Genomic DNA, 12,626 nt, shown 5'->3' on the forward strand with positions numbered 1-12,626 from the left:
GTTTTTGATCGAGTTCAATAACATACAGTGAACTCTTAGGTACAATGCCGGCCCAACAGGAATTGCACACCAGCATCGTTTTGCGTCAAGTCACACCTGAACGTAAGTATTCGATTTTTTATTATGTTTTTACAATACATAACGAACAATTCGCTGACACATTTCGTAAATACCAACTTAAAAAATAATTTTATTTTTGTTATCAATTAGTATTATTTTGTAAAAGTATTTCTTTAATGAAAGGGAAATAAAGGAGAAAAATCTGTTAGTATTATTAAGTTTGGCGCCTATTGCAAATATTTAAAGTGAAGAAATTTTCAAGACTTATTGACCAAACTTTTATTATGCATTATGCAACGGTTAGGTTGCACAAGTGGGTAAACATTTGGCAATTCAGTTACCCAGTTAGGCTGCATCAAACGCTCTCGATCTCGATGTTTGGCATAATTGTTTAATAAACACTTGAATTAAATATATATCGACCACTAAAACATCGCGGAGGAGAACAATTGATAGTACAATAACAGTTTTATTGGAATGTTATATTTACTTAGGCATACATACGCCCACTAACGGTTCGAGCAGAAATAATAAATTTACATTCTTATTGTGATTCAAATCATAAAGTTATAAAATGTATTTTATTTATTTTTATGATAACATAGATGTTTATTATAATTGACCAAAACTAGTTTGGGTAGTGGTGAATTTGTAACACACAGCTGGCATTTACGAATAGATAAATAAGAACTTTTCATTGCTATCTGATGAGAGGTAGCTCCTGTAAAAATATGTAGAAATAAAGACAACTTTTCTAATTGTATAGCCCGAATATAGGTTGTTGCGCGAAGTTATGGAGCGTCCACCCAAGCGATCTAAGAGCTCGCCGGCACCTCGATCCAGAAAAATATCAAATTCATAGTCCGTGCTAAAATTTTCTCAGGAACCCACGAGGTTAATTACTAAATGGAGATTTAAGATAAGTTCTCGCTCTGACTTCTGTAATCTTTAGATTACAAAATAAGACCTTGTTATGCGGAAGACGTCCATTGGAAATATATGGCGGAGGCATGTGTTCCGCAATTAGCGTCCTATGGCTGAAATGATAATATTGATGAAGGTAAACTGTGACCTTAAACGAAGACAAAACAAATTTACCCAAAACATGAATTACGTTCATTTCTAACGTGTTACTTTTTTTAACTCACGCGTTTGACGTGTCTGGTGTTTTTCCGTGTTTTATATATACTAATACTTATATGTATATATAAATATATATTGTTTTAAAACGTTGATTACATTTTTTTACAAGACACATGGTAATACCATTTTTTACATATTTATAATTTCAATCACGTTATTTTAAATTTATTATAATATATATAAAAGGTACCGTTTAAACTTAATTCCTTTCTTAAAGGTATACCAAAAGCGTATATGCGCTTGCTTTTGGAACCACTTTATCAAAACTCGTTAAAATCGATTTATTAAATAAATAAAGTAAAATGTTGAGACTCTTCGCTGTTTTATAAGATGCAGGTCATTCGCATTATATTGGGTTTATCTTTGTGGTAAACATCACAGCAAATTGCGCATGGAATCATTGAAACCATATATTTAATAATTGTATGTAGATCATCCTGACTAATAAGGTATAACTTCTTTTTTATGCAAGTTGTAGTAATAACAGCTCATAATAACAAACATGTCAGCCCATATTAAAGCTTTTATACAACGCAACGAATATAGTTAAATAAAACTATATTTACATTCACGTCACATAAGTTGCGAAAAGTAATATTATATTTTAATATATTATGTAAAGGTCACCGCAAACACCGTCATAAAATTTGTTATATAGATGTGTAAAATTAAAAATTGCCACTAATTGAACGTAAGACGTCCACCTACTAAGCAGCCACGGATCCTGTTGGAAATCGTTAAGACCAGCGGTGGATCTTTCGGCTAAAATCTTGACGACGATACATATAATTGAATTAAATTTTTCTTTTGCATTCAACAGAGTTTTGACGTAAAAAAATAATTCAGCAAGGAAAATAATTATTTGAATCCACAATGACAAACTTCAATAATGTATATTCAAGAGAGACAAGGCTGATGGTCTGGTTAAAAAATAATCATCATCGAGGACTGAAGTACTAAAATGAGAATACAAAGGTGTTAAAATATTAATTTTAACTTTAGAATTTTATTAAAAATAATGAAAAATAAAATATACCACAGGTAGTTGTTCTCCATAAAAATGTGTTTTATCCTTGGTAAATTTACAAAACGTAATTGATATTAATTATGTGGAAATAAAACAGCCGTTGGAATATTACGATATACGCATCATTACTCATTTAAGTTGGAACAATAGACTGATAAAACAAAGCAGATGAGGTTGGCATTACTCCATCACGCTATAATGATTCATCACAACAACCAGTAGTACATACCGGTGTAACTTTAAACGGATATTAACGCAGACATTTCTGCGATTCGTTCAATCTTAACAACTTATTGATTTTTTAGTGTCGACAGCACCTTGACATGGTTCTGTTGTATTTTTTACTTCTCATTGTTATATTTGCATGTCGAACTGCGAAACTAATCACTAGTAGCTGTTGATTACATGTTAGAAAATTAAATCCTTATTTCAGAATAAATATAGTATCGATTAAGTCTTGAGATTGTTATAGATAATCAATTAAAATGCTTCGCATGGAAAAGATTGTATCGCAAAGCCTATTTAAGAAACTGCTGTATAATACAACACTCGCAGTACGTATTTAAAATGGAATTAAGCAAAAAATTACAAGAAAATAGGATAAGCCTGCTTCAATAAAAATCATCATTACATTTTTCTTATCTATTATATAAAGCTCAGTTATTGTAAGCCGCTCTCATTCCACATTTACTAAACCTCAGAATATTTGTTATTTCGTGTAATAATAATAGCTACCATCATGGCTTACTTTTAATGTTCTAACAATTACAAGTTCTAAAACAAAGGTGATAAAACTGGCTGATAGTCCGAGCCAATTTAAATTTTTTTTTCTGAAATCATTTTCGTAGAAATTATATTTATTGAAAAAATATAAATCCAAAATGTTTATTGAATTTACTTCTATGCACTTATTTTATATTAATTGTCAGTAAATTAAAAGACCTTTTGTAACACGTACACTACGATTATATTTTTTTATAAAAATACAATAATAAAATTTTAATTTCGGAACATTTATCGAAAGCCATATACAATCGTTTAAAGGGCTTCCTCTATTATAAAATATAACTTACATCTTATCATCATCATATCAGCCGAAAGACGCCCACGGAAAGGTATAAGTCCCCCCCACAGATTGTCTTGCGTTGTCCGAATCCAACGAATTCTCGCCACGTTACCTATAACGTCGGTCCACATATTGGGAGCGATTTTTTGCATAATTTTAAAGAATACAATTTTTTTTTACTATATCGGTTGTAACCATTTATGATTATTAAATAAATAATAATGTTTTAACATTATAATTCAGATTCAAATTCATTCGTTAATCTAATATTGACTATGAACAAGTCCTATAATAATGTTCGGTGAATGAATAAACTGCAGCTATGACCTGTTTTTGCGGTAAACCTTTTCAAAAAATTATATTAAACAAAGATACTCTCCATGCTTTGTTCTATCATATGTCTTTTTTTAAATTTATTACTATATTCGAGGAATCCCCTCTAACAAACGGAAGAGCTCATTTGAATTGTCTATTACACTCATCCTTTGCTTAATGTACTCGATCAAATTGGTACTCGACGTGTGTTCTATAGTTATCCTTTATTTACATAGATTTTCGTATTAAAAGACATAATAAAAGACATGTTTTTTATTTCTTATACACTATAGAAATATTTCTTCCTATACGTTCATAACACTTATTCTATTTCATCAATGCTTAAAGTTAATGCACCGTTTCGTCACGTAAGGAATATTTTACGTTTTAACGATTTATCTTGTTATTTGATTACTACGTGCTTAAAATCATAATATCTTGGTTATCTATTTCCACTCGCTGGCTTCTTCCAAAGATAACGTACATAAAAGAAAATGGTTACAGTTAATCATACTTTGATAATTTGTTTTTAATGATTACATATGTTAGACAATAGACATCAATCCTCGTAATTATCTATTACGTAATTGTTATTCGATCTATCGTTTGAAAACAATTCTTAATGTCTTCATTACTCTACATCAAATAAATAATTTTTTCGTTTATATTTCTTTAACACGACACTATAATATTACTATAATATATCTTTATATATCTTTAACGTAACACTATATTTATTACTCTCTTTTGATTACATTTAGGCAGGAATTCAATAACTTATGATACTGATTTTTAGATAATTTTATGTTTAATTTCGAAACATTATATATTGATTTTAAAAAAACTCGCGTGAAATAAACTAAGACCTTTCCACAGTTCGCAAGGAAAGCTCTAAATGTGTAATTTATTCCGTCTAAACTTTTAGACGGTGGATATAGAAGGCTTTACTTATTTATATAATTATCTAATCAATATACATTCGCCTACATAAAATTCCGACCCGCTTTTGAAACCAGATTTGGTAACTGACAAAAGTTTCAACATATTTATCGAATGCAGATGTAATATTTAGCGGTCTATTTAATACACTAATATATTCGTAATATATTTATAAGGATTATTTTCATTAATATAAAAAGTCAGCTGTCTGGCATTCTCAATATTTTAACACGGTAAGGAGGCATGGATGCTCATGGCTGCGGATCGTAAGCACTTCGATGTCTTTGCGATGTTGTCCTTACGGAAACTTCTACGCATTGCGTGGATAGCGCACAAGACAAACAAATACATACTCCAAGAACTGAAAAAAGGAACCGAAGCAGTCAAATATTTGATTACGGAAGATCTTCGAGTTCGAGTTTTAGGATGACACAGGCCTTCTCTCATTGTCAGCAAAAAAATCAACTGTAAAATACAAAGGGTGTGTAATCTTATACAACTAAACTCGCACCAATCTCAACATAAATGTTTCTGAAGCTGGTGTTTATGGACGTCGTGCAGGACCGGGTCAGATGGAGGAACATTATATTAGATAAGATAAGGTACGCCCGAGGAAGATTTAATACATAGTTCTATTATTTACAACGAAATTATTTAGACGATTTCTACAAGCGCTTTCGTGGTATCTAATCTTTAAAACACTGTTCATTTGACCTGGCATGTTCTTCGTCTTCACCTTGACGTTACAAGTGATTAAATCTTAAAAACCCATAGAAATTATTTTATATAAATATAAGTAAAGCACAATTAAAAACTTGGATCACGTCCATTATTTAAATTTTATTTACCTATTGTTATTTTTTGTTTAATAAATAAAATGAGCGAACTAACCGTTTGTAAATGTTTATAATCGTTAACGGATAAAAACTAATTTGTGATAACAAGAAGACGCTATGGAAGATTTGAGATAACTAATTTATTTCGACTCTTTCTATAAAGAAAAATATTTTATATTGAAAAAAGTCAAGCAATAGAGTTGTTTGTTTTGCTTCATTTATTTGTGTTATTAGATTTATAGGATCTTTGCTCAATGTTGTTCTTTGGTTTATGCGTTTCCATGCGCAAAAATAATGCGTAGATTATCAGGCGAGCAACGATTGTGCTCCACCGTTAATATTACAATGTTATAATTGTTCCACATATAAACTATAATTTATTATAAATCAGATCACTTTAATATTGATTATTATTCTTGGAACTTATTTCAAACATTAGTTTTGTAACGTCAACGCTAACGCGCTTTCCGGTTTGTCTTAAATACTGTTCGTCATTGGTAACCATCTTGATTAATTTCTAGAAGTGTTGTCAAATATTTTGAAGTACCAACACATACAGCAGATCAAGCAGTGGTAGCTCAGCGGTAGAGGACTGAGACTTGCGGCAGTAGGTCGCGGGTTGATCCTCGGGATACAATCTTATATAATACACACTTTGTACATTAATTATATATGATTGCAACTGCTCACAAGCTACTAAAAGATGGCCAGTATCCTTCCCTGCGTACTATAATACCACACTACGGTCCAAACGTAAATACTATGTTATAGATAACTTTGGGGAGGCGTATGCCGTGTGGGCGTCTATGGGCTGATACTATGACGCCCTTCGATAGATACTCGTTTATTTTACACCACAATATTGCTCACACTATCACACAAATAAAACAATAACATAAAAGAATTAAAAATAAAGACTAATTCTCAAAGAAAACATGACAAAAAGTTATAGTATGTTAATTATTAATTAACATACTATATTTGCGGACATCGTTTATATGTGTCGCAGTAGTGTGAAATAGGTCATGATTCAGTGACCAATGAATCACCCAGTGGGCATTAATGGCGAAACATTGATTTTCAATCGTGACCCTCCAGACTAACCGACCAGTGGAATGATCAATATATTTAAAAACAAACGCAATAAAACCAGTGACCGACGACCTGTAACAGCTAACAGCGACGACAACAACCAGAAAAAATTTATAAATAAAATAAATCTTATTGAACTAGCATAACAAGTTACCTGTATCGCAGTCGTGTATGTGTGTCTAACCCCGTTTAATATAACGTGGTGTGTACCAATCGTGTGATCTGTATCTTCGTTTCAGTTTTTTTTTTTTTGTATGTTTTGTATGCGACATTACGTAACTGACAGAAATAAAGGCGCGGAAGAACATGAACTAAACCATCTGTCATTAACTTACTTATCCGCGAGGAAGGTCATGTTCAATAGCAGTAATAATCTTTTACATGCACAAGACTTAAAACTGCTGCACTTGTATCAACAATTGGCATGCATTATTTTTAATGAATATAAAATAAATCATTTAATTAAAAAAAAACGGCGTTCCAAGAAATTTTTAGCTCAAAAAGTCTGTTCATTATTTTGTTCACTTATTTTTTGGAAATTCAACTATAAGTATTATAATAAGAAATCATTTAAAAGATTGTTAAATTAGATTCTGTGCCATCATACTTGTTTTAAATCCATTGTAGATTGTAGAGATTACCAAAACAATTATGAAAACTACAGCTCTGGCAGGCAAGAAAAGCGTAGCCAATGTTTGATAATATTCAAACTGACAACACGAAAAAATATTTAATATTTACAGTTGTTTACTTTATATTTAATTTATTTAAAAATAACGTAAATACTTTAAATCGTACAAATGTGTTTTTATGCTACAAAGAAACAAATTGAACGTTCACTGATAGGAACAAAACAATATTGACACCTTTCTGAAGCACTTTTTGATATTTGAAATTGCACATAAAAGATTGGAGAGGGTATTTATTGCAGCTTTAAAAGTCAATTGCAGAGTTTAGGTACCAATAAAAGTTTTCGTGGAAACTAGTTTGGTCTTAATGAATATGATTCATATTCCTTTAATAATAGTACATTTAAATATTATTGAAGTACAAAGATTAACTGTGTAATTAAACTGGATACAACCTTTTAACGACTACAAATTCTTTTCTATAAAACAGATAAAAATGCATACACAACGCTCTACGAAGCCGAAATTAGCCGATTGTCGCTTTCCAAAGGTCGATGCGCAATACTTATCGCCGAGTACTGTAGGTCCTATTGTCACTGGTTGGTACCAATGTGTTCTAATGACCATAATTTAAAAAAATATATTTTTTTTAGCATTTTGGCGCTAATATTAGATTATTTTGTTAACTTTATTCGAGGGTGTTGACGGTTACGGGATAAAACAAAAAACTACTGCACGGTGGTATCAGAAATTGCTTTATACCGTTGTAGTCACTCGCCAACTATAGATTTTCACTAGCACAAAACTTTAAATATCACGTAAAGATTTGTTCTTCGCACTATTAAGTTAAACAATAAAGTCTCAAATCTTTTATGACAAAGAAGGCCCGCCCTCTATCCGTTAGGACATCAGCAGTTATAAAAGCGATTAAGGTGCGGTTTGTTAAAAATGCTGCAACCCGTTTCAACCGGCTTCTCAAATGGGTTTGAGTAGGAATACCGTAAAAAAGGTAACTAACGCAGGGATTAAAAACAATAAGGGTGAAAAAAGTCCTAGCGTTGTTAAAACAATACACCAGAAACAGTAAAATATGGAACCGAATAGAAGTGTAGTTTTTAAGGGCAATAGATGACACGTGACAAAACGCAAATGCAAAATAAATTGAGGAAGCTATCATCGAGCGTTTGATGATATGGCATTATATGTAATGTTCCTAAAGGAGTTTATAAGCCTATCAAATTGAACTTTCTCAGATTCGTTCTGCATGCAAACACGAGGATGTAGAAATGTGTGGCGATTCAAAGTAAAGCTTTGCTTTTACGTTATATTACAAAACATTCATTGCAACATTTATGTAAAGATATTATTTTTTCTTATACTTTTCAAATATATCAGGTGATTGGTTGAAGGTATAGCTTTAAGTGGCAAACGTGCAGCACTATACATTCACCCCTTTCAACATTTTACATAAGCAATCACGCCGTATATGCGTATAAAATTTCTACATTGAACCTTAAGTTATTTTTTTTCTAAATTCTAATTGGTGTTTTCTATTTTTATTATTTAAGGTTACACTTAGAAAAAATATAGGCTTTCGAGTTTATTATTACTGACTGTATTAAATACTGTTTCAACAAAAAAACTTTTTGGTAAAATTATTGCTTCATCCAGTCCTTCCCTTATTTTAAAAGTCCTTTATACCGGTGTCACTGCAGCTCTAATGTCCGTAAACAGCCGTGTTATTATTTGTAGTGGTATAAAAGTATAAATATTTTTTTGGGTTTTACGGGATTCCTTCGCCTATCCGCTCTTGCGAAGGCAAGGACGAGGTTTGTCGAATTTGCTAGTACTAAAACCCACACCATATTCGTCTATCATCAATACAAATCGGGGCCGGAAACTAGTTCACAGTTCCGTAACCCCGCCGTAAAAAAAGGAAAGGCGCTCTTCAACTATCGCGGGAAACGGTTTTCCCGAGTCTGTCACTATGAAGCCAAAGGCGATCAAAAGAGTAGTACTCAATAATACGTGAATGTTTATTATACCATATAGCTGCGATGCGACCACTCTTAGTCGCGAAGGGTAGTGAGAGAGGCACATTGCAATACTTGTACCATTCTCCTTCTGCGATTTCGCCTCTATAGAAACAGTGGCAGGCTTTTGAGGTATGCTCATCGAGTCCGCTAAGTGCAGCCGCCTTGAGCCAATCCTACGTCTCAATTCGACTATAAAGTTTCACAGAGTGACAATGCCAGCTATTGAGCCCTGCAACCACGATTAACCAGTAACTATTTAGAATTATCAAGACTGTTAATATTTGTGAAGTAACTTAATATCTGTTTACAAAATCCATTTTCTTGCACAGTAATGCAACCAAAAGGTCACACGACCCTAGAACAATAACGGCTACGACCCGGTGTTGTAATTGAGTAGTACATTTTTAAATAATGCAAATGTAAATGTAAGTGAGTGTTGTTTAGCAATCGTTGAGTAAATGTCCTAAATTACTTGAAACAAAATGAAGAAGAAATAATATAAGCATTAAAAAGACTACGTTTTTTACCAGAAAAATTATGTTTATCTAATGATTTGTTCTATTTTTGTTAATCCTTCATTTTGAAGTATTAAAAATTTAACAAAAAAACTGACTTTTATTTAACAAAAAATTACTATACATTAATTACTCTTCCATAACTCCACTTTATTTAACCATTGTTTGTATGTTATATCCTCCTTAAATTTTCTATTAACAAGTTTGCTATTTTTATATCACTGTTTGTAATCAAAAAACAAAATTTATAAATTTTCGTTACTCCGATTCTTAAGGCACAATTGAAAAAACCCAAATACTTTTTTGTTTAATTTGTAATAAAAGGCAAGAAATGACAATAAAAAATTAATACATCTTATAAACATAGGCATACATATAAATGTGTAAACAAAAATAAATCTCCGTGTCCTTAAACTCAAAACGCAATTTTTACATATTTTTTTTTACCACGACACATTCAACTAACACTTTTCTTTCCTCGTGTAAATCAAGACACCGGTCCCTTGCTATCAAGCATGTACAGTCGATCAAAACAAAAGAATAATCGTGTGAGAAGTATCTTTAATTAGTCGCATTATTACTATAGTACAAAAACCTTTTTATTCACTGTCTATGTATTTTAATGTTTACGAACTGTTTATAAACATGTTTAATTTTTACACGCATTTATCGTGTGAATATATAGTCTAATAATGCCAGAGCAAAGTTCAGTGTGTCATGAAAACATAATCAACAAAGGAAGTTTATAGTTTGAGCTTTGATAAGCGCCTATGATTTATGACGGCGACCTCTTTATAATAATAAGTATGAAAATATTAAGTTCTTTATAATGAAATTTACTTATCTTTTACAATTGCGATCACGTTTTACTTTTAAACTACACAGCGCTCATAGGTAGTTTTTATGACGAGTTCTGCAATATTATCCTTATTAGCAAAGTTATACTGGGCAATATGCCTAGCTGGTATGATGACTAACCCTTTAGTGTAGTATACAAAAAATCATGGCTACTGGATTAACTCATCGTTTAATGAAAAGCTAACTATGCATTAACATGCTTAGGTCCCTTGCACGAACGAGTTCTCATGCTCCTATGTTGATTATTCCTAACTAAGAAATGGGACTAATATATAGCTACTTCCGCTATGCAGCAGTAGTCGTGCAATGAAGTGCACCACCCGTCAGCCTGCTGGTAAATGCGCGTGGGCATCCTCAGGAGATGTTAGACCGAAACGGTCTAATTTTAATTTCGGTCTAACATCTCCTGATGATGATGATGATGATGCTCCGTGGAGGGGTGAAACATGTGTTGAGTAGATTATCGGTGGTAATTGTGTTTCGCATTTACAGCATGCGTTTATTAAAGAGAACCTATTACATATCAGTTTTTAAGAATAACAGTGCATTTGTACCATTTCGAATCACCATTAAATAGAAGTTATTTTAAAATATCGTCTGCGTCTTATATTATAAACAATGAAACTTATAAACAGGAAAATGATTGTCTACTTTATATATTTAAGAATTAAATATTATTTAAATAAAATACGAAATGAAGTTATTTTTATATTTAACATTACCATATCGAGTCGTGCAAGGCCATGCTGCGGATACAGTTGGACATTGATTACGATGAGTCGCTAATGTTAGAAAATAATTGTATAATATCTATTGGGGTTTCTGCCGCAAGAACAAGTTGGCGTGTGTTTACGAAAGCGTCCCCGTGGCCTTGCTGTTGTAGAGTGCAGATGAGTTCAATGCGGTTGTTCACTGGGTCAATGTGAGACCGCCAAGTTAGCTGGCGCAAACCCTTCACCGCCAAAAATTGCGCGTTAATGTTTTCAAATTTTAAATTGTTCTGTAGGTTGCGCCATTATAAAGTAAATTTTTGAAAATATTACAAAAAATAAATGAAGGATTATGATTTTTTTTTTTTGTAAAACACATTTCTCGTACTATCTCTGTGCTGGGCAATTGATCAGAGATCTAATGAAATGTCTAATAAGTTGCCCCGTCCTGCTGAAATCAAGTAATAGAGTTGTACTTTTTAATCTCTTAGAGTTTTGGTTTCTAGAAGTTATTTAAGAAAAACAAGTAACCTTTAAACTTCCTTTGTATTTTTTTTAATTTATGCCAATGATCAACATTGCTGGTGTAACTGTTGCCCGCTTAGACCGAAAGATTCACGGGTATCGACCACGAGCCAGTAGACGTGGTTTGCGTCAATTACCCGCTAGGTGGTCCAACCGTCCGTTGACTATGTGACTGAAAGATCGCTTTAGGGGAGGTTTATGCCTTGCAATGAACCTCTTTCTACTGATATAATGACGATAATGATTAATATCTCGCTTATACTCAAATATATGAAAATTTCGCACGGACTGTCTTTGACCGTGACCCCATACGTTGGGTTAGTATTAATAAACCTACACAATAATGCAACGAGAAAACAGATTTGCACTGCCGGCCACGTGTAATCGTTCAATAACCGGCCCTATTTGGCACTGCCCCAAACGTGTGGCGTAGCCGGCGCAATGTAGACCATTGGCCGTATGTATTTATTATCACTAGCAGTAGGTCAGCTTATCCTTGATAAATAATTACATGTGCGATGACAATGGGCTCGTCGTAAGAGTGCAGGTTATCGATAGAAACCGTACTGTTCATCTCACTTCATTCATCATGTCATGCTGATAAACGCCCACGGCATCTTCTCAGTCATACACTCTTATTAGAGTGGTCGTTGCATTGTCCCGGTGCAAGTCCCACTGCAAGGCATGGGGATCCCTAAAAGATCGTCACGATAACCGAACGTCCGTGGTCCAGCAAGAAGCGGGCATACCCACTACCCGTCTACTAGTTCGTAGTCGCCACTCCAAAACCTGTCAACCCCATAGCTCAACCGCCCGTCTCGCGTCCATTGAATTTATTAAAAAATAGTCTTAATCAAATTGAAACCGAATATTGC

General features: G+C 32.8%; 1 protein-coding gene across 2 annotated transcripts in view; it reads left to right on the plus strand.

Annotated features, from left to right (window-relative positions):
- Positions 1 to 12,626, plus strand: part of LOC137922027 (clavesin-1) — a 34,301-nt gene that overhangs the window by 205 nt on the left and 21,470 nt on the right. For both annotated transcript variants that reach the window (XM_068764862.1, XM_068764861.1), the window contains exon 2: positions 40 to 102. In XM_068764862.1, the coding sequence (XP_068620963.1) occupies positions 45 to 102 (58 nt within the window). In that variant the 5' untranslated portion in view covers positions 40 to 44. The remainder of the gene's footprint in view (positions 1 to 39; positions 103 to 12,626) is intronic.

The sequence above is a fragment of the Battus philenor genome, unplaced genomic scaffold, assembly GCF_028537555.1.
Source record: "Battus philenor isolate CCGP_79_NKW_IND1 unplaced genomic scaffold, ilBatPhil1.0.hap1 SCAF_2, whole genome shotgun sequence".
Classification (NCBI taxonomy): domain Eukaryota; kingdom Metazoa; phylum Arthropoda; class Insecta; order Lepidoptera; family Papilionidae; genus Battus; species Battus philenor.